The sequence below is a fragment of the Fusarium mangiferae genome (genome assembly GCF_900044065.1).
Source record: "Fusarium mangiferae strain MRC7560 genome assembly, contig: FMAN_scaffold007, whole genome shotgun sequence".
NCBI lineage: Eukaryota > Fungi > Ascomycota > Sordariomycetes > Hypocreales > Nectriaceae > Fusarium > Fusarium mangiferae.
This window is the reverse complement of record NW_024573927.1, coordinates 1,695,566-1,717,266: the sequence shown is the minus strand read 5'-3', so window position 1 is coordinate 1,717,266 and position 21,701 is coordinate 1,695,566. Positions and strand designations below refer to the sequence as shown.

Here is a 21,701-nt window from a genome sequence, read left to right as displayed (position 1 = left end):
CGGTAGCCGGAAACAGCCATGTGGCTTTGGGAGGGGAGTGATAAGGTTCGTTAGCCAGGGAGCAAGTGGCTGTTAGGTTTACAATCGGCGAATCAAGATAGAGAGCGGGTTCGTCTCACAATTTCAATTATGGGCCTGTTCCGAGTTACTGGATTTCGAGCCACTGAGTCAGTCATGGACGATTAATGCGCACAGACGCTAGTACGGGGAAGAAATCCGCGGGTTAGAGGCCTAAGGACTTAGGGTGAAACTCCAGACTTGGCTGGTTCTTAACCCAAAGGAGCTGTTGTAAGCTACAGCAGTTGGGCGCTGTGAATAAAAGAACAGGGAGGGAGACAAGGTTCAGTAGTTCAGGAGAAAGGCCATGTGCTGAGCTACTTTATAATGCAAGGGACATCCTTTGGTATCGCTGCTTGTTTCAATAGTTCTGGGGACCGGTTGTGGTATCTCTGCTTGGTATGCTGATATCAGTAGTGATTGCGGAACGGTTCTTGACATGATGAAATAACTTGGGAACAGTTTAAGGTGACCAGAACTAGCCTTGAAAGCCGGTGAAAATATCGCACTGGGCACTAGCAGATCAAAGATCAATACATGCGATAGAATGCTGATGTTTAATGTTTATTTACTGTTTCTTCGGAGCTAGGAAGTCTCGACAGGGATTTGGGGAAAGCTCTAAGAGTTCGGAACCAATATGCCGACAAGCCGATACTGAACAGCATCATTTCCCTTTCCAGGCACTCTCCATGACCTCCAAAGGCGTTGTCACCTTCAAGTCCGGAAACCTGTCGTCCAACGGCGGGAGATCTCGAGGCACGAGATACCGGCCAATGCCAGCTTGATAATGAATCATAGCGAAGAATGCCTCGTCACCTTCACCGTGGCCAATCGAAGGATAATCAGGGAAGAATGAAATCTTACCAGACTTCAACTTCTCCAGGCTATCAACCGCAACATCAAATTTGGTGCCTAGTCATTATTAGAAACTGGTGGCTAATGATGATGGACATGCTCTTACCTCTGGCCTTCTCCGCAGCCGCTACCAATTCATTGAATGTCAAGGTGTTGGCCCGAATGGCGCTGATGGTATCCCACTTCTCAAGATCCATCAAGCGCGCAACGAATCGAGACATGTCCTGAGATGTGAGGAAGCTGGCCTGGATATTTCCATCAGCTGGAATGACGGCCCATTTGCTTTCCATGTTGATGATGTTAATCCATGGCTCGAGATTGCACTTCCAGTGCGGGATGCCGTAGTAGTCAAGGAACCATCCATTAGCGATGCGTGTATAGGTGAGACTGGTCTTTTCCAGCTCATCGATCGCCTCAAAGGTATATCTGGTCAGTGGTGAGAGGTCGATATCCCTATACCGTTGGTTAGTCACGATCGAGAAGTCCCAGGGTCACTTACTCTTTAACATGTAGCATATCGAAACTACTAATGACGAAGCGCTCGGTGGTTGAAGACCGTTCAGCGGCCTGGATTAGATTCTTCTGTGCCTGGTTTGCCTCTGGTGACACGACACTAATAGCGCATATGAGAATGTTGACTCCTGCAACCTCTAGGGCTTTCGTGATGGCATCTGGATCATTATAATCTACTTTGAGGTAATTTACAGCGCCTTGAGGCGGTCGTTCCTATTGCTGGTCAATATCAAGCGACCGAGTAGACCGACCTCAAGGGACCTTCTTACCTTTCTGGACAGAGCATACACTTTGTGCTTCCCGTACTCTACGAGACCATCAACGATGGTGCTACCCACGCTTCCAGTTCCCCCAGCGACTGCAACAACTTTCATGATAATAGGTCAGTCGGTTCAGTAGAGACTTGGGCAAATGTATAATTTAACGCAAAGATATTATAAATAAGGGGGGGTTCTGAATGAAGGTTCTCTTGCTCTCGGAAACCAGCTGACTTTTTGCATGATAAACCTGTTTTTTATAGAGGGGTAAAGTAAGCAGCAGGCTTTGACGATTGACAAATTCGGAAGTTTTGCCAATCGTAAGGGCAGCATTGCGGGGTGTATTACCCATTACGGTAGTAACCTCAACCTCGCCACCTCAGGTCCAACGACTGCTGACCGCCGCCAAACGCAGCATCCCCATATTAACATAACATCTTCACTTAGGGAGGAAAGAAAACTCGAGACCTAGATCCTAAATGACAGAGAGACTCGGGCAACTTAGCATACCGTTGAAGGTAAACTTAGGATGCCTTTTGGTAAGTATCTTGGCACCTTATGTCAAAGTCTGATGATGTTTGCTTGCTCCTCGAGGCCTCATTACAAATGTCAGCGCACTGAAATAATTCACGGGCGAGAAACAAAGGAATAGCGGATGGCAGTGGTCACCCCGCAAGCCATAAATGCTCGGCATGGGTAGTGAGAGAAACAAGGAAGATATTTGATGGAAAGAAGTTAATTTATGGCTTTTCGACTATCATAAAAACCTGATGATGATAACTCCGTGCGCCGGTACGTCAGTAGCTGTTCATCACAACTGACTTCGCTCATAAACAACAGGTTCATCAACCTCAACAACCTCCTTCATGTTCTCCCATAGTTTCACTGATTCAAAAACAGTCTCGCTCGCTCCCTGTCCCTCGACAAACCAGCTCAAACCCGTGCAATCTCTCGTATCCGCATAAATCATAGTTGATAAAGCAAATCGATCATTGGCAAAGACCTCGAGAACATCGCCATCGCAGAAGATTCTCAGGTGCAGCTTCTCCAACTCCTCTGAGCCGTTTCTGTCAGAGTAGAATAGAGTAAAAGGTCCTGAAACAGCATTCTTTTCGATATCGCCTTCGTGGTTGGATTTGCTTCGATCGACGGTGATCTTCTCGCTTTGGGGGGAGAAGTGAATGGCTGTTTCTTCAGACAAGTCTTCATTGTGTCGAATCCAGAATCCAAGGCCTTGGTCGTTTGGTGAGACCTTGATTGTGGCTTCTAACTCCCAGCTTCCAGTATGTGTATCTACTAGCTTTCCAAGATTGGCGCTGGTGTCAATGTTATTCCAGTAGCCGGGCTTGCCTCGTCTAAGTCCTTGCAGATCTGGCAGTGGGCGAATTCCCAAAGTCTGAACTGTGTTTGACCCGCGCCCATTCTCAGTAGCCTTGATGCACCCAACATCGGCCAATGATGAAGTTAGAGTCCTCGTTACGTTTTCGACTGTGTATAAGAATAGCTCGCGAGGGATAGAGAAGTATCCGGTCCAACCCTTTGATTCGCGTCGGGCCAAGGTAAGTTCGTCCTCCTTCAACCATCCCCAGACGATCCTGTTCTTGGTGATAGGGTGCTCGTAAGAGTTGGGTGCGTATAAACATCCGTGGTCGAGGATTCCACTGTACTCGGGCTTTATCCTGGGTCCTTGTTCGGTCTGCTCAAGAGACCCAGCCATCCAAAGCGACCACTGATCACTGCCCTCCTTAGCACCAGGCTTAACTCCTCCTTCGGTTCCCATGAGTAAGAAAGGCCGTTCCTCGGACTCATTGTGAAGAGTCATGAAGTTGACGCACTCCCAATTAACACCGAAGTCGCCGCCCCATTGACCGGAGGGGCTGTATCCTGTGGGCAAGTCGATCAAAGGCCCAAGGTATGTCCACTGTGTCAAGTCGGTCGGTGAAATCGCGTACAGAAACACTGTAGGTCCGCCATCGACAACGCCTCCAGAAACAAAGCCATACAGGCTTGCCTCACCTCTCAATTCATCCAAAGCAGGCCATTCCGCAAGAAATGGGTCCCTGAAACCTGTGACGGTGAGATCTTCGGGTTCGCCCTCCAAGATCGGGTTCTGTTGACTCTTCTGCCACGTTTTACCGCCGTCTGTCGATGTTGCTACTGACAATCCAGCACAGTTTCGAGTATACGGCAAAGTCCAGTGGATGGGAAGATTTGTGATGGATGAGTAGATAACAGTCAGTTGGCCTTCTTCTCCTTGAAGACCTGTAGGATGAAGACAGCCAGTGAAGATGCCCTTGTCATCGTAAGGCTCAGAGGGTTCTAGGACTGGATTTTGTGTGTTTTGCTTCCAAGTAAGACCGTCTCTGCTTGTGTAATGACCCCAAGTGATGTCACCCCAATCGCAAGATTTGGGGTTCCCTGGTGGCAAAGTCAGCATAAGAGTTGGCCGAGAGATTGAATGGGTGTACTGACACTGATAAGATAGGTGGTAGGTGCCTGTTGAGGGGTCATATCCGGGTGCGCACGGATCATTGATCCAACCCCGAGGTGCTTTGAGGTGGTATGTCGGCGAAGGATGCCATCGAGGGCGGGGTGTAGTGTTCTTGACCGTCATTGTAGTTCTTTTCGGAGTGCCCAAGTACGTTTTCGCCTCCGCCGTCACTTTATACTTCTCAAACGCAGTCATTAAACGTCGAAGGAATGTCGAAAGATATAAAATGGAAGAAAAATGAAGCAACGATAAACGGTCGAGCCCGGGTTTTGCCTAATAAGTAGGTAATTCAGCCGACCTCTCTAGACCCCAGATTACGCCCCAGCCGCTTCGGTTTGCCGATGTCGTCGGACCGACAAGACTGCAACTGCAGCTAATCAGCCGACGAGAAGGGATTTTTGGGTGGAGATCGTGGTAGATCGTCAATGAGCCAAGAGAAAAGGCGTGTCTATCTAGAGTTGACGCTAGGATATCCGTTGCAATGAATGCAATCATGACGGTCCGAGATCTGATCCGAGGTTTGAGCGCTCCCCGCGCCTCATGATTAACTTCCATTGCTATCTACTACTCATTTGGGAAGTACCCGATTATTTCCCCTTCCAGAGGAACAGACTGTCAGCTGCTTCACTGCAGATGCGACTGCAGGGTCACAATGTCTTGGCTAATTATTTCGCCTGCAGCTGTGATTCGGCCGCGATTGAAGCCACTGTGAGCAAGATATGCAAATTGATTACATGTTAACGCCAATCTAAAACCCGTGTCCCTTATATACCCATAGTTTACCCAGTACAGCTGTTAAGTTACCTAGAATGCGCATCAACTTCGACAGCACCCGTGCTATCTCCAAATTGGTCCACCCGCGCTTTGGCAAATTTACGTGCGCTGACTCTATGCTCGAACAAAACATCCAACTCTCCATAAGTCCTGCCTTTTGGTTCCGGAAGACGGAAATATGCCCAAACCATGATGAGAAAGCAAAACGCCGCCCAGAAAAGACCTGTTTTCGCACCCCAGTTCCATGCATGTACACCAAGCATTCTTGGCATCAGCGTATTATTTACCAGCCCTGCCATATTATTAAAGTTGCGCGCCAATACGATCGTTTTCGCCTTCAATCTTGTGGACGGAATTTCTGCGACGATGGTGTAGCAGACTGGTCCCACGGCTAGATCGTAGACAAAGGTATAAAAGATGAGGAGGCTGCCGATCGCCCATGAAGGGCCTGTTTTGCTTTGAGGTGCGAATCCAAGGCCTCCGACTACTAGAAGGATTATGAAAAGCGATGTTGTGCCGGCGATGTACAGCGCGCGACGTCCATATCTCGCCATGAGGAACCAAGAAAGGATGACGCCGATTGCACCTACAGAGTACTGTACAATGTTAAGAGTAAACGCGCTGTTTGACGAGAGGCCCGCGCGCTCATAAAATTGAACTGAATACCCCATGAGAACGCTGCCGCACATGGCTTGCGCGACGTATGTGATGGACGCAATCTCAGTCCGTCTCAAGTCAGCTCTCATGAAGCAATGCCAATAGTTAGTGCCTGCAGATGTAGCTTTTTCAAGCTCATTCGTCTCATGGATCATTGAGACTTGCGCATCGGCATCAAACTTGAGATCCGGCTGAGGCGTGACGAGGCCTAGGATAGCCTTCTTTGCATCTTCGTGACGGCCCATGCGAACCAACCACCAAGGCGATTCTGGCGCAAATATCGTGCCGAGGATGATGAACGGTGGCCACATCCATTGCAACGCGAATGGAACGCGATATGACCACTCATTATCTAGATTGAGAAGTCCACGAAGGACCCCGGCTGATATCAACTGCCCGACAACCCAGCAGAGATTCACATATGCCGTGAGATAAGGCCTGAGAACCACGGGAGCGATATCAGATGCATATGCCAACGTCAAGGTCTGAAAGACACCCCATGGAATGCCCATCAGAATCTGACCTGCAAGGATCATCTCGATATTCTTCGCGAAGAACACGATAAACGTGAAAGCGACCATGATAATCTGCGCCAGTATCATAGTCTTCTTGTATCCAATCGCATCAGAGACCCAGCCATTGAGATATAGCCCGAAGATCTGCCCGCACATGCCGCCGACTTGGATGTACGTCTGCCAATCCGCAGAGATAACCATGCCGCCATCGGGATCTGGTTGGTTGCCATACTTGTTGCGGAACCTAAAAAAGCAAATTAGCGTTTTTGCCTGCCGTGGGAACAGGGAATAACGTACGATTCATATCCGTAAAAAGAGCCAATGAGAGCCATGTCGTAGCCTTCCATGATAATTGCCATGGAGAACAGCAGTGAGAAGCCAATGGCCTTGGGGTAGAGACGCACGGCGTCGCGAAAGGTAAGCTCGTGCTCTAGCGCCGTGGCGGCGCTGGCTTCTGCATTGTGGGCTTGCCTCTTCGGTTCATCAGCGGGAATATGCTTGACCTTTGATGACGGCTTAGAAGCCATTGTGATGGTATTGGATGGTGACACGGTGTCCAGGGACGCGTTCTCGTCGCCTTGGCCCATGTTTGAGGTTAAAGTTCGAGACACTAACGGTGCCTCTTTGATGGACAGTTAAGCTAGGGTATGGTACTATTCTCCGAGTGGCAGTGGCTTACGGGAAATCTCAGCCAGTTCTCGGGGTTTTGGGGCTCCAAATCCGTGACCAGTGGGTCGAGCTCAGCTGCTGAGGTCTTTAGGCGCGAATCGTCATCCCATAAACTCGAGATCTGGCTCGTTCGTCGGTCCGGGGAAGGCAGAATCTCGTGTTGCGCGTCCCGAGATATGCTTTTGAGGGGCGCTTGTAGGCTTGATGGGTCTGGGGGATGGAGATGTCGATGCAGGCCAAGCAAAAGCTGGGGTTAAGGAGAGAGAATCTGGGGCTGGGGGGCGAAACTAACGGGGTCGAGCTCGTCGGTCCGACGGGATCTTGGCCAGAGTCCTTCATAGACGTCTGTGGTTCCTCAGACTGTCGGACCGAGGTGCCAGGTTTAACTGCATTGGGGGTCTGGGCTTCGTGGAGAAGTCCGTAGTGTTGCACATGACCATTTCAGAAGAGTTGTATTGTTTGCAGAAGTAGTACCCTAAGCCGAGGGAAATAAGGGTTTGGACTAAATTGCACTGAATGCTATGTGCTAGCTCGTGATTATTCTACTCTTTTAAGCTATGCTTGCATAATTTTAACCGTACCTGGGATAACACAAGATGTTCCAGAAGATACAAGCAATAAACAAGCAAATAATGTATCCAATTGCGCAAATCCCGTTATGCCCACCTTAAAGGTATTTACACTCTTCTGAGAGCAATAGGATAATCTAGTCCTTGTGGGAATGGAAGAAGGGAAGAACAAAAGGCTAAGTGATTGGAATCCCAAGCCTAGGGTAAGTCGAGCCGGTAACGTTATTCTAGGATTGCCCTTTGAGAAGCGCTTATCTTATCAGAGATAAGACTATGTTATCTTATCTCTCTTATCATCATGTAGTCTTTCGCCAAAGACCTAGAGCAAAATCTCGAGATACAGAAATAAAGGTGGTAAACATTCAGACGATAACTTTCCTTTCACAACTCACACGTTAGCAACACAAATTGTTCGACAGCTACTGTTGACCATCGAAGCTGCTTCCAGAAACGGGAAACGTAGGCTACCAACGGAGTCAGTCTTCTACAGTTACACCAGAATCAACACGATGAGCTCTAGTAACTACGCTATGCAGCCATCTAAGTGTGAAATAATTCCGATAGACACCAAAGTAAGACAAAAGAATCGACGAACTTGGATCTCTAATTCCAGGCAGTGCTTTTCGAATCGGTAACCAGTAGTGAATATCATCTATGCTTTCTCAATGTTTTTGGAGTCCACATTCGTGCCTTGTAGCACTGCGGGATATTGACGAGATTTGTTATATCATGCATAGCATCGGAATTGGTTTGTATTCTATATTCTGCCAAGGCATAGCTGTCATCTGTGCTGCGAACAGTTGGTTGGCTTCACAACCGTCTGCAAAAGTGTACGTAACGTTACCAGCAATAAGATACAAAAGTCCATACAGCTGTTATGTCCTGGCGAAAAAAAGCATTGTAGAAGTAGAAAACAGTCAAGTACAGCTAATATTCCTTGGCAGCATTCCTGCAACCCATACTATATAGACATAGTGAACTATGAAGAGCATTTCTCCTAAAGAATCAGATCGCATCTAGATCTTGACACCAGCAGTGACATCCTGACAGGCATGTTGGGCCTGAATTGGGTGCCCTAGAATGTTAGTCTCCTAGTCGCTGGTGGCTAGTCTTTCGTGTAACTGGTCTGAGACATACCGGAACTTCAAGGACGATGCTGATTAGCTGGAAAGACTTCACGGCAAGGCCGAAGCTCGATGCTGATTTCGTCAAACAGAGTAGCGAAAACAGAACAGAGTTGATTCGCGGGATGAATGTAGAGCGGAAATCATATATCATGTGAAAAGATACAGCGGTTACATTGTGATCGCCACCTTCTCGAGATATTCCCGGATTGCTAGCCTACCTAGAGATCACAGCTCTTCGTTGCGAACATTAGTTATTGAATTTCTTAGAATAGGGAAAAAGAGAGGATCTAGCGAACTGGTCAATCAAGTAGCATCACGGTTAAGTGGCTGTATTCCGATGTCAACCCTGTGCCTGGTCCTTGCTGATCGGCAGCAGCCGTTAAGGTTACCACGAGGAGACCATTGCCTCGGGTCGGCTCAATGCCAAGGTTCCACATGGATGTCACAATTTACATATCCACACTTTAATTACTTGCATACTGACAGCATTTCCTTGATTCCTTTTGGCGCGACGAAGTTCATCGGCATGTTCCCGTGGCTGATTTTGTACTAGTCTACGGAGTTTTGTGGGCGGCACGATCGTTGGTCTCACTTTAATTACAATGAATTGCCCTCTTGCGGTTATGGCTTACTTTTTAAGTTGAGACTTTGGAATTTCCCGTAGATGAGAGATATTACATGTAACATACCCATTCGTTGTCCTGCCAAGACATGAGACGGAACCAGAGATATGTCACGCTTGTGATATTGCATGGAGATTGAGAGCCTGTATAATATAGTTACTTGGTTGCCTAGGTGCCGGAAGGGGTTAAGTCATATGCTTTGCCGTCAAAGATCACGGAAGCAGAAGAGATCGAGGACTATCTAGATCGCGATATTCGATCGAAAATACAGAGAAATAAGTATAAAGATCCCCATGATCTCCTTTAACAAAAGAACTTTCCAAACCAACAAGTCACATACACTCAACAATACCTACTTAAGACACTCTTCACTCCAAATCTATACAAAGACTTTTACAGAACATGGCTGTGACCTTCACGGCAAGCTTGCTCCTCCTGTCCGCAGGCAAGGCTCTCGTTTCAAGTGGAATCTCCTGGGCCATCTCTGAAACAGGCAGTTAGGCGGCTGGCCGATTCCTCGACCATCTGAATTCGGATCCCAATACCAAAGTCACCAGAGCCGACATCTACGGAGTTGTGCGAGAGATGCAACTCATCCAGTCATCTCTGGATGATCTCACCGACACTCTCTCCAACGGTATCATTTCGATACGTCTGGATACCTTGAATCAGCCAATGGCTCAGATTCAGGCTCACTACAAGACTGTTGCGGATATCTTAGATACCGCTTATGACATCGCAGAGCGAAACATCACCGACTCAGAGCGTGAGAATCGAATGAGTAGCCTGCAGCAGCGGCTCGACAACAGACTCCAAGCATGCGCCAATAGCATCCCTGGATGGCTCACCCAGATCCAAAACTTCTTGAATGCCAATGGTGAGAGAGCTTTTATGCGACAGCTCTCTCAGCAAGCCTGGAACGAGTCCCCTGATCTGGTAGCCTACTACAGTAGATCAAAGACCGTTGTAAGTATAAATAGCCCAAACTGATGAACTACAACTAACATGTGTAAAGGTACGTGACTATTGGATCACAGTTTCTAAGGGTATCGATCTTCTTCAAATGGCCCATGGAGCACAAGGTGTCAGATTTGATGAAGGACAACGCGCCATCGACCGGCATATCCGCCAACTGCTTGATCAGGAACGCAACTTCGCCCGATTCATCGGAAATGAAACCATCAGACTCGCTGAGACCATCCTCATTGATCCCGCCAGCCCTCACCCGTTCTTCTGGGAGACTAATCAGGATACCTATGCCGCTGCTGAGGATGTCGGTGCTACCCAAACCCGCATCAGCGTAAACACACGTACCCCTGTCGAATGGCGAATGGATCCCTGGCCTCCCGTCAACCTCGAGACTTTCGACCCTCTTAGGGGTTACCCTGTCGCTATTAATCAGGTTGGACAGCGTGGTATTGTGTGCCCTGGTGGACGACATGGTTTGGCTCTTGAACCCTTCGCACGACCTACTTGCACTTGGTCCATTAAGCCCCGCGAGCCTGGAAACAACCGTTACTCGTTCAAGTTCATCAGCGGCCTCGTTAGACAGGCCAATAACGGCTATTACATGATTACTCGGCCGTCTGCTGGCGTCCCCGGAAGGATCATGTCTCTTCTCACGCGTTTGCACCGCGAGGATGGAAGTCACTTCTTCTATGTCAAGCCTCAAGGACTTGCTGCCACATCCTAGGAGCCAAAGGTGTCACGTTAGAGTGGAAGTTGATATCAGGTTTAAGCATCGAAGACGATTGTGAAACACCTCTTTCTGTTCAAATGGTATTTCTAGTCTCCCATAATCTTACTCGTACCTATTACTATTCAAATATACACTGATCTTGAAATCCCGGAATTATGCCGCAGTGAATCTACCTACGTTGATGGGTTCTGAGTCCCGATCCCCAAAATATAGGATAATTATTGCTTGTTCGGGTTTCGGCATTAAATTTAGATCCGTTACGCTACAATGGCAGCTACAGCGTGACTTTAGAATTCTAGACCTAATGATCAAGACTGAGGCTAACAGAGCTTATTTGATTGAAGCCACCTGTGGCTTCAGTTTGTCAGCTGCCCTCATAGAACTGTTTTCAGATTCGGCGGTCTGCGGATCAATGATTCCGGCCGTTCGGAACAAGTTCACTGCATTGTGGCATTGCTCTAAACCGCTATTAGCCACGCTAGGAGATCATGACCCAACCGCGTGTTGGTAGATAAGTCGGCTATCATTTCCCCAGGCTTGGCAAGATAGCAACCCCTCCGGATGAGATCCGGCCGAGATATGATTCAGCGTATCACTCACTAGCTTCCCAGTGGTCTCTGATAGTCTGATAGTGAAATGACAACGAAGGTTCAACAATATGACGGAGGGTAAATAAATATTGATCCATTGACCCATAACATGTCCACCGATCAATAAGTTACATTAGCAACGATGGATACCAATAACTCCGACCAAAAGAAGAAGCTCAGCGTCGAAATGGAACAAATGAACCAAGACGACAAGATCACCAATGATATCCTCTCCGGAGAAGTCCTCGACGCCGAAGATGAATTCTCAGACATATACTACCGCAAACTCCTCTGGAAGATCGACCTTTGGCTCCTCCCACTTATGTGGGTATGCTACGGCACGCAACAAACCGACAAAACATCCTTGAGCGTTCAAGCTGTCTTTGGCATCCGAGAAGACACAGGTCTTGTCGGAGAACAATTCAACTGGCTCAGCACAGTCTTCTACCTGTCCTATCTCGTCTGTGAAGCCCCAGGAAACTGGCTGATGCAGAAATGCCACACCGGCAAGTTCTTGTCAATTGTCATGGTGCTTTGGGGTGTCGTTGTTTTGTGCATTGCCTTTGCCAAAAACTTCGCGCACCTCATGGTCTTGAGAGCTATCCAGGGTGCGCTTGAGTGTACCATATCTCCCACCTTCATGCTCATTACTGGCGCATTCTATACCTCCCAGGAACATACACTTCGATCTCTGATCTGGGGTACTTCTAACGCTGGAATGAACATCCTCGCCGGGTTGAGTATGTACGGAATTGGCCTTCATGCTGAGAAGTACCCTGGAGGTCTGGCTGCTGTAAGTATCCTTCTATCTGGTCAGACAGGCTATGCGACACCGTACTGATCATATCCCCAGTGGAAAGGGATATCTTTCCTTCTCGGAGCCTTGACCATTACTTGTGGTATACTTGTATGGTTCATCCTTGGAACTCCCCGCGAAGTACGATGGTTGAGCCAAGAAGAGAAACGCGCTGCCATAGCTCGTGTTATGTCTAACCAAACTGGATCCGATCGTGAAAAGAGATCCCAGTTCAAATGGGACCAGGTCTGGGCCGCCTTCAAAGGTTAGTCTCTGCCATGTAGAAGTGCCTTCGATCTAACATTCTGCTTTAAAGATCCACAAACCTACTTCTTCTTCTTTATTACCATCATCAATGCCCTCCCTAACGGTGCCAACACGACATTCTCGAAGCTCATTTGGAAGTCGTTCGGCTTCACGCCTCTGGAGACACTGCTTAAAGGTTCCACCCCGTACTACTGCGTCAGCATTTGCTGGTTCTTGGTTGTCGGATATGTGACCTTGAAGAAGCCTAATATTCGATGTGAGCTCCCCTAGCAGTATTACTGACTCTGATCTAATAACTGTAGTCCTCATGATGATGTTCTCCCTTGTGCCAGCATTTTCAGGAATGATGGCCCTCGCCTTCCTGCCCCAGGACAGCATGAAATGGACGAGGTGGGGCATGTATATTCTACAAGTCTTTGGATCACTCCCTGGGCTTAGTAAGTCTCGCAACATGACTAGGTTTCGTCAGCTAACTTGCTGTACTAGTGATCTGGACGTTTCTTCCTTCCAACGTTGCTGGTAGGACCAAGAAGACTGTCACCGCTACTACAATCTTCATCGCATATTGCGTTGGTAACGCAGTTGGGGCACAGATGTTTGTTGCCTCTGACGCTCCGAGATATATCAGAGGTCTGACCGCCTGCGCCATCCTCTACTGTGTCGAGTTCTTGAGCATGGCTTCTTGGAGATTCTACTGTAAGCAGACAAACCTCTCTTGGCTTCATTGGCTAACATGTCGCACTAGATATCTGGGAGAATAGACGCCGTGCAAAGCTCATTTGTGAGCAAGGTATCTCGGAGGAAGAGAGCGAACGGCTGGGTAGGCTCAACGCTGAGTCTGATATGACTGACCGAGAAAACATTCACTTCAAGTACAAGTATTAAATTTTGGAATGGTTGATGATGTACAAAAGTGGAGGAGATTGAGATTAAGAGAGTTAGAAGAGACAATAATTATCAGGTAGCTGTCTAGGTAACGAGAGAAAATGCACCTAGCTATGAGCCTTATGCTCCACGATATACCATAAAGAGTCTCTGGATCGAGTAAGGTGAGTGACCACAAGTTCAGGATACCGAAGCATCTTTGCATTCTGATCTGAGTTATTCCAGTATCTTAAAGCCTAATTCTAGGAATGTCACAGGTCGCCCAGTTCCGTCAAGTCGGAGATGGTTTCCATCACGGCATGTAACATCAACTTTTGATAGTTCAGGCTCGCCTTGAGCACAAAGGAGATTCTGTAGCCTGGTAAGTGCGATTTTTAAATTGGTGTTCTTTTCATCTTCAATTTACCTCAATAACTCGATATCTCATTCTTCGCTGCCACTAAATATTCTGCCAATGTCTATCAACTCTTCCCAACGACTATCCTTCTGGACCATGATTCTACCCTCGGGATTTATAACTTTGATGTCATCAACTGAATGAGTTCCATAGTCGTAGTTATTGTCTCCATGAACAAAAGCACACAGGATCTGAATCCAATCCTTCATCAATTTCCTTTCGTCTTCTGTTGGGCCATGCGTTATTGTAAAGCTTAGTTGTTAGCAAAGAAGTATGTAGCCATTTGTACCAGCGAACTCACTTCCAGAATGGTTTGTCCATAGCATGAGCCACTCCGAACGAATATGGAGCCACCTTCTCGTCTATGAAGGACAGTCGATAGGCTATTTGGTAACGCCAGATGTCCTGAATATTCACACTGTTTGCTGACAAACTCTGAACAAGAGACCTTGATGGAGCTCGAACCTGGCCGTCAGATATAATGTTTCCTGACGTGAGTTTAGCTGGAGGATCTGAGAATTGGGTCGATGATCGCCTACCAAATAATATTTTCCAATTCTCCAAATCTTGAGATACCGGCATGTCATAGCGCTTTATCACTCGTTCGGATACTTGAGGTGAGTAGTAGTTCATGACCTGCATCTTTAGTGCATCAATACTCGGTTCAGTCGGACTGTTGTAAACCGAGTAAAGCGTCTCCTCGTTGGCGACTTCACCGATCAAGATCTTATAGCCTCTTGACTTGAACTCGTCGGCAAAGTCTCTGCTACTAAGATACTCCATCATGTTTGGGTGAATAAACAGATGGTCAGTAACAGGCCGGAATGTGTGATGCTTCAGTTTGGGGATAGCTTCAATGAGATCCTGGGTTGTGACCTGCCGAAGACGAGCAAGTTTGTCCTTCGCAGAATCCCCGTCATCGATGTTGAATAATCGACAGACTTCTTCAAACTGAGGCATGGTTTCCTGAAGTGACTTTGGTTGTGCAGGAATGGCGTTTGAGTTCATAAAAATACGGCGATATAAAGATGTCTTAGGTCCTGACTTCCGAAACTCGTGCAACATCTGAGCCTCAACGCTATATGCACCAGCGCTTCGGCCAGCCAGAGTGATATTCTCGGGGTCTCCTCCAAATAGTGAAATATTTTCCTTCACCCATTCAGCTGCCATTCGCTGGTCCCAAAGGCCATAATTGCCTGCTGAATCACCCCGGCTTTCTTCGAGAAGGGCCTCTCCAGCGAGGAAGCCAAAGATGTTCAGTCGATAGCCTATAGATACTATAATAGCCTTAAGGCCGCCGGTAGAAATGAGTTCCGTCGGGTCCATGCCTGGGTCTTGCGAGGGGTCGCCCATTTGGAACCAGCCACCATGCAACCATAGCATGACAGGCCATTTTGAGGTCTTCTCGTCAGCAACGGGCGTCCAGATGTTCATGAATAAGCAGTCTTCGCTATAAATACCATCACCTCCTTCGGCCTTTCCAACATGGAATGCCTTTTGTGGACATATGGCCTTGAATCGAGTCGCATTGAAGGGACCATCTTCACCGTTTGAATAAGTGTACGAAGGTGGCAGAGGCCTCGGTTTGCGCCAGCGGTAGTTGCCAGTTGGTGGAAGCGCATACGGAATGCCAGCATATCTTCGAGATTTCTGATCAGATTGAATACCGCGAATCTTGCCCTTGTCACCGAGATTCAGGTCGTAGGTCTTTTCGTCGTATGAAATGGCGTTTCCCATGTTGACGGATTGGGTTTGTCGCTTGAAATTCTTTGGTCTGGGCGTCAATCAAGAGGTAGACTAGATTTGGAGAAGCCTACGACTCATACTTTCTGTTCTGGCATGCTCCGCTTCCGAGATCCGCCCGGCTTCGGCCCCCATTTGCCTATCTTACCATCAACTCCACAGTTGATCGGATCTCCGCCCGATATCAACGGGTGACCTTTGACTCTATTTGACACTCTTATTTCAGCCCATTTCTTAGTTTTACAATCTACTACAGCTTAGAGTATCTTATAACTCGAAGGCCAATAACAATAAGTCTTATTTTTCACTTACAACGACAATGGGTAGCATTAATCACAAATTCCTTCCGATAGACCTTTCTCATCATATCAATGCAAAGAGCAAAGCGCGGCATCCCTCGCCCCTCAAAGACATCATTCGATTTATGGGCAGGGATGGAATGATAAGCCTAGCGGGAGGTATCTGTGTCCCGTTCCTTAGTTAGCAGATTCCTTCGACTAAGGTTATTTCAGGCCTACCTCATCCATCTCTATTCCCAGTTGAACGAGCAAACTTCGAATGTCAGCCACCATATACCGAACCTTCTATCGAAACTCCACTGGTTCAACTTGATATTAAACGTGGACTGGATGGTGGCAGGTTGGACCTGACCGAGTTCCTGCAATATGGTGGGCCCATGAGCAACGCGATAACACCTCTTCCGCCCTACTAACCTTCCAAAGGCTCCGGTGCTGGTAACCAGAAGCTTGTGAGTTTAGTAAGAGAGCTCACTGAGCGTATGCATGCTCCTCCTTGCGAACACGAATATCTCCTGCACCCTGGAAACACAAATGCATGGTCCAAAGTCGTTGGCCTTCTTTGTGAGGACAATGACTATGTGATAGTTGACGAGTTCACTTATCCATCCGCACAAGCTTTGTGGATTCCGTTGGGTATCAGAGCAAGTCCTGTATTAGCCGATGAACAAGGAATGTCTGCCACAGGACTGCGAAAGATGCTGACAAACTGGGATGAAACGTCTATGGGTCAAAGGCGACCCCGGCTGTGGGTCAACATGAGCAAACTTTGAACAAATGTTGACAGTTACCTACAGCCTATATCTTGTTCCCGTGGGCTCAAACCCAACCGGTGTCACGATTTCAGCTCAGCGGCGAAGGGAAATCTACGAAGTTTGTGTCGAATTTGGTGGGTAAACGGTTCATAAGAGCTGTCCTCGATCTTACTAACCTTCTAGATATCATTATTGTCGAAGACGACCCATACTACTGCCTTCAGTTCCCAAAGTCCACCAGAAAGGAGCAGACCTTCGCGCCTGTGTCAACTAACAAGTTTCTTGAATCGTTGATACCCTCTTTTCTCTCGATGGATACTCAGGGACGTGTGATACGTCTCGAGTCATTCTCAAAAACCCTCTTCCCTGGCCTCAGGCTGGGCTTCTTCGTGGCAAATTCAGTGTTTACAGAGAGGTTGCTGCGGGTCACTGAAGTTGAGACTCAAGACCCAGCTGGGCTGAGTCAAGCATTGACATTGGCGCTCTTCCAAAACTGGGGTATTGATGGATATTTAACATGGCTTCAAGGTCTCCAATTTCAGTACGGAACCAGACGAGATTGGCTTGTAGCAGCCTTCAAAGACCTCTTCAGAGTTCTACCGGCGGCCAAATCCCCAGTGCCACAGGCTCAAGGCAATGTTGCTTGCATCTTAGACTCGGAGGGGAAGCTGCTACCTGTCTTCAGTTACATCGAACCTGAAGCCGGGATGTTTGTCTGGGCAAAGTTCTATTTCCATGGAGTCCGTCGGTTCATTGAACTTCGGGATGGAAAGATAGAGGACCCTGAGCAGGCCTTCGCCGCTGAGCTTTGGGAAACCTTGGCAGAGCAACTAGTCCTTCTGACGCCTGGGTCTTACTATCACGCTTGGCAAGGCCACGACAAGACTTCCACTGCAGCTAGAGGGGCCGATCCAGAGTCGGCATTTTTCAGATTCTCGTTTGCAAGTCCATCGGTGAGATTAACTTCCTCAGTTTCGCAGGATATAATTGCTGACCCTTTATAGAAAGAACAGATTGAAGAGGGAGTCAGACGCATAAAAAGCGTTGTAGGACAATTTTGGGATGGTTCAACATAGGACTTTTATCCAGCATCTTGACTTTCATTCCATGCTGTCTATGCATCCCTTCGAGGGCTATCAAACAAATGTTCCCCAAAAGTTCTCAAAGAATCCCTGGGATAGGTCTAAGCTGGCCAGATCAAGATCGGGGTTCTGAAATAGTATCTGAAAATCGATGTTCATTTGTTGTCCCTCTTGGTTATCATGAAAGCTCCGCAGTACCTCCTCAATGATGATCTTCCCCCGGTTAGCACCGGACCAGGTTACCTCCAAGTCTCCTAGAAGCTGAATGCAGAGCTGTAAGTCATCATCTTCTCGTATGCTCTCCGGCTTCGTCATTCGTAACCTGTCAAGATCTTTGTCAGAATTTTATGATACCTTCGTTCTAGTGTACCTACAGGACAAGGCCAGATATAGTGAGGTAGTGCACACATAATGCTAGATAGTGGGAAGGTGGTACAAAGTCTCTGATATGCCTCGAATTATTAATACAACTCCTGGCGGCGGTTACGCAATTCTCTACGGTTTGTCGCTGGCTGAATGAATGCTTTCTACGGGCAAAGGTCCTGGAACTAGGGTGTCAGTGATCTCCTCCATAGATCTAGAAACCTGCTAAACCTTACTGGTATAAAGCAACGAGGGTTCCATCGTGTATAATCAAGCTTTGGACCGACAGTTCAGACTTGGATCCTGCACTCATGATGCTGATGAAATAACTAATGATTAGCAGACATTTGAAAAGGCATAACAGTCAGCCTACCTCTCCGATGATTGCAAATGTTCCGGAAGATCTTTGAGCCAGATATCTAATGACCTCTCTTGCCCCAGCGCTAGATCCATAACCCTCTTCTGTCCAACCTTACTTCCAAGTTCGCTTATCTCACTCGGCGACTGAATGCTTTGCACTTCCCCAGACACTTTGCAAAGCCCAATGAGATCTAGGAAGCCCGATAGAGCTGATCGTTGGTTCATGCCATTGTCTAAAGTTCCCTCCACATTGTATAGCGTATCTAGTTCCTCGTCTGCAAGTGGCAGTGGCAAGGCACAGGAGCAATCGCTATCATTTGCGGCCATTGGCCTGCCGAGACAGATAGAAGTAATTCTACGGCGATTAGTGGACGAGGCATCAAACACGCCTCCGAACATACCTATCTAAGCAGTAGATGCTCCACCAGATTCTTCTGCAGACTTCAACCTCAATTGAAGCTGCTGGAGTTCTTAAGGACTCCGTGGTTGCCGTTGTCTATTCCTGGTCAGTTGAATTTATCAGCATTTAAGAGTCCTGCTCACTAACTATTTCCAAATGCATCCCCAGTTCTTGGCTAGCCCTTACAGCTTGACCAGCAAAATTCCAGCTCGTTGATAAAGTATTCCAACCAGCACAGCACATCGACATCAATGCTAAGCACTGTGCCCGATACTTAGTAGCTTGGCCAGTGGTAGCGCAGTGCAAGACCAGAGCCTTCTCGTAGAACTCAAGCCCAGGGAAGGATGAGTGATTCCCGTCAGGAGCAGTCAAACTTGATGCGCAAGCACAAACCGCGAAGAAGACCGAAAGGAACCCACTATCCTGCAAAGAGCCTCTTGGTGAAGTGTATAAACCCTTGTAGCTTTCGACGAAATGCGGCTTGTAAAGTACAGGAAAGGTATAGTGGTAATGCTCGAAGTATAGGCCAACTAGCATATCAGCCATGTATTTCGGTGGTAGATTCATGTCCTCTGCCTTGGGGAGGTAGGGTAGGTCACGCCATCTGAGACCATGGATAAAGAAGGGGAGCTCAGGTTTCGGTCTTTCTATCATCCGAGTTGTGTCTTGTTGGCTTCCGACGGAGTAAGGGGAATCATCGGAGCCCTGACATGGTGACAGTGTCAAACTATCAACCGCCTGCAACAGAAACTCATTATTTGCGCCACCAACGAACCTACCCAGATTAGCACATACCACAAGCAGGATTTGGGGAGAATGACCTTAGAGCGCCATATGAGTCGTGGACCAAAGATCCAAATGCTTGAGTTCCGAGCTCTCCAGAATTATTCACTTGCTCTTGGCTCTTGTCGGTATGTTGGTCGTCAGCGTCACTGGGACGTGGTTGAGAGTGACCGTTACTTCCAGAGTCAGTAATGGTACTGCCTGTCGCTAAAACGCTGTCCTGTTGAGGTAGTATACTCTGATCGGACGGCACAGATGGAGGGGTATGGGAACAAGCATCAGTGCACCCTCCCTGAGGCAGTTTGTCAATAGCTTTTGTTAGTTGTGCTGCTACAACCTGTAACCTTTGACAAAGCTCATCAAGCTCCCGATAACGAGCTTCATACATAGCTGCATAACTATGAGATGTCAGCACTGATCCACAACTAGATATGGTACTATGCCAGAGACTTGCGACTGTGAGATGCATTGTCATTGCTGCCAGGATACTCGCATGCAAGGTCGCGGGAGTCGCAATTATGACAGGGGTTATTCCCGTCACACTTGATCTACTTGCAGGGTAAGACAGCGCATCATGAACATACAAGTAATTCAAGACAGACCTTTTTCCTTCGACAAGTCACGCATGCCTGCCAAACTCGTGATGTGATAGCCTGTGAATCCATGATCTCGGTATGAATCTTGACAATGCTGAACGTACGTGGAATAGAAACGGGACGAATGTACAACGTTATTGAGGATTCAGGAGCAGTACTGGAGGATGAAAGGGCGGGGCACATGGTTAGCGATATCGGAATCACTTCTGTTGGCCGAACTAAGGAGCTTATCTTCATTCCTCAACGCTATCCTTATCACGAATAAGGAGAAAGTCAATAGTGACGATCGGCTGAGCGCGGGGTTGACCCACTCCGGACCGAGCTCCGGCCGAGCTATCCCATGTAAGTCATCACATCAATATGGCCAGTTGACCGATCAACTTTTAACTTCTTTGTTGTGCAGATAAAATTCAAAATGGCTTATCAAACTCTCTCTCCAGTGGTCAATACCCCCGGGAAAACACGCCTCCAAGAATCTTTAGAGCGAGCTCGAGATCGCCGAGGCCCAAGCCTGGGACAATGGCTTGCGTTACCGGGACATGCCCTCGCCAAAACCATTGCACCTCTTGGTCAAGATGTCAGTCCATCAGCTCTAAGACATATTTAATGCAACTAACATGGCAGTGGGTTCTTATTGACTGTGAGCATGGCCATATCGATGACCACAACATGTACCTTCAAATCAGTGCCATTTCGTCAAGTGGCGTGTCACCGGTTGTCAGAATTCCGGCTGGTGAGCCGTGGATGGTGAAGCGAGCACTAGATGCAGGAGCTCATGCGATCATGGTACCTATGTGCGAGACAAAGGAAGAGGCGATACAGATCGTTGAATCCGCCAAATACCCCTCAAAGAGATACCCGAATGGTTTCCGGGGCACTGGTGCCATGTTTGCTCCAGCAGCTTTCAACCTGACCGGCCGTGAGTATTTGCTCAACGCAAATAGCAATGTGATGGTATTCGTGCAAATCGAGTCTCGCAAAGGCGTGGAAAACGTTGAGGAGATTGCCAAGGTCGATGGCATTGGTATGTTGGCGGCCACGCTGGATCTCATCACAGATTTGTTGACGATACTGCGATAGATATGCTATTTATCGGACCAAATGACCTTGCATCCTCACTAGGATACGTTGCCTTCGATCATGCAACAACACCGGAAGTGCAACAGACGACTCAACGGATTCTAGACGCAACTTTGGCAGCTGGAAAGTATGCAGGACATTTTGCTCTTGATGCAGCAACTGGTAGGTGGCAGGGCCCAGGATCTCTGAAAGACTGTATCTGGTATGCTAATTTTTACGTAGCTGCTCAGCGATATGAGCAAGGGTTCGATTTTGTGAACTGCGGTGCGGATATTGTGGCACTTACATCTCAAATGTCAGCCGAGATTCGGAAGGCAAAGGATTTAACGAAAAAGAGCTTGGCCGGTAATGATGCAAATGTAAGCAGCTTGGAAAGCGACGTGGAAGGATTAGAAGGCAGGGATAACGATAGTGTAGATGCCATGAAGCTCTACTAGTAGATTACACATAATAAGCTGCCGTGAACCCCGGGCAGAAGTTCAGCTCCGATCTCCATTATATA

At 47.8% G+C, this 21,701-nt stretch overlaps 9 protein-coding genes across 9 annotated transcripts; 4 read left to right on the top strand and 5 right to left on the bottom strand.

The window, feature by feature from the left end:
* Positions 1-721: 721 nt before the first annotated feature.
* FMAN_13744 (uncharacterized protein) lies at positions 722-1,799 on the bottom strand (the record flags this gene model as incomplete). Its single annotated transcript, XM_041833249.1, has 4 exons — positions 722-969; positions 1,019-1,365; positions 1,412-1,638; positions 1,695-1,799. 4 exons carry the CDS (start codon positions 1,797-1,799, stop codon positions 722-724), a joined length of 927 nt encoding a protein of 308 aa, XP_041683632.1.
* Positions 1,800-2,493: 694 nt separating this feature from the next.
* Positions 2,494-4,296, bottom strand: FMAN_13743 (uncharacterized protein; the record flags this gene model as incomplete). Its single annotated transcript, XM_041833248.1, has 2 exons — positions 2,494-4,100; positions 4,155-4,296. The coding sequence occupies 2 exons, from the start codon at positions 4,294-4,296 to the stop codon at positions 2,494-2,496; spliced, it is 1,749 nt and encodes a 582-aa protein (XP_041683631.1).
* Positions 4,297-4,973: 677 nt separating this feature from the next.
* Positions 4,974-6,706, bottom strand: FMAN_13742 (putative maltose permease; the record flags this gene model as incomplete). The annotated part of the gene is made up of 2 exons (XM_041833247.1): positions 4,974-6,363; positions 6,417-6,706. The coding sequence occupies 2 exons, from the start codon at positions 6,704-6,706 to the stop codon at positions 4,974-4,976; spliced, it is 1,680 nt and encodes a 559-aa protein (XP_041683630.1).
* A 3,076-nt stretch (positions 6,707-9,782) lies between these two features.
* On the top strand, positions 9,783-10,800 carry FMAN_13741 (uncharacterized protein; the record flags this gene model as incomplete). Its single annotated transcript, XM_041833246.1, has 2 exons — positions 9,783-10,073; positions 10,123-10,800. 2 exons carry the CDS (start codon positions 9,783-9,785, stop codon positions 10,798-10,800), a joined length of 969 nt encoding a protein of 322 aa, XP_041683629.1.
* Positions 10,801-11,538: 738 nt separating this feature from the next.
* On the top strand, positions 11,539-13,344 carry FMAN_16138 (uncharacterized protein; the record flags this gene model as incomplete). Its single annotated transcript, XM_041833245.1, has 6 exons — positions 11,539-12,189; positions 12,250-12,457; positions 12,509-12,715; positions 12,762-12,896; positions 12,946-13,155; positions 13,205-13,344. 6 exons carry the CDS (start codon positions 11,539-11,541, stop codon positions 13,342-13,344), a joined length of 1,551 nt encoding a protein of 516 aa, XP_041683628.1.
* Positions 13,345-13,767: 423 nt separating this feature from the next.
* Positions 13,768-15,478, bottom strand: FMAN_13740 (putative acetylcholinesterase precursor; the record flags this gene model as incomplete). Its single annotated transcript, XM_041833244.1, has 3 exons — positions 13,768-13,993; positions 14,043-14,229; positions 14,281-15,478. 3 exons carry the CDS (start codon positions 15,476-15,478, stop codon positions 13,768-13,770), a joined length of 1,611 nt encoding a protein of 536 aa, XP_041683627.1.
* Positions 15,479-15,803: 325 nt separating this feature from the next.
* Positions 15,804-17,611, top strand: FMAN_13739 (uncharacterized protein; the record flags this gene model as incomplete). Its single annotated transcript, XM_041833243.1, has 6 exons — positions 15,804-15,942; positions 15,997-16,152; positions 16,207-16,528; positions 16,578-16,669; positions 16,719-17,488; positions 17,540-17,611. The coding sequence occupies 6 exons, from the start codon at positions 15,804-15,806 to the stop codon at positions 17,609-17,611; spliced, it is 1,551 nt and encodes a 516-aa protein (XP_041683626.1).
* Positions 17,612-17,671: 60 nt separating this feature from the next.
* On the bottom strand, positions 17,672-19,992 carry FMAN_13738 (uncharacterized protein; the record flags this gene model as incomplete). Its single annotated transcript, XM_041833242.1, has 7 exons — positions 17,672-17,939; positions 17,992-18,165; positions 18,217-18,309; positions 18,354-18,695; positions 18,742-18,836; positions 18,888-19,515; positions 19,562-19,992. The coding sequence occupies 7 exons, from the start codon at positions 19,990-19,992 to the stop codon at positions 17,672-17,674; spliced, it is 2,031 nt and encodes a 676-aa protein (XP_041683625.1).
* Positions 19,993-20,534: 542 nt separating this feature from the next.
* Positions 20,535-21,636, top strand: FMAN_13737 (uncharacterized protein; the record flags this gene model as incomplete). Its single annotated transcript, XM_041833240.1, has 4 exons — positions 20,535-20,696; positions 20,744-21,143; positions 21,200-21,361; positions 21,422-21,636. The coding sequence occupies 4 exons, from the start codon at positions 20,535-20,537 to the stop codon at positions 21,634-21,636; spliced, it is 939 nt and encodes a 312-aa protein (XP_041683624.1).
* Between the last annotated feature and the right edge of the window lie 65 nt (positions 21,637-21,701).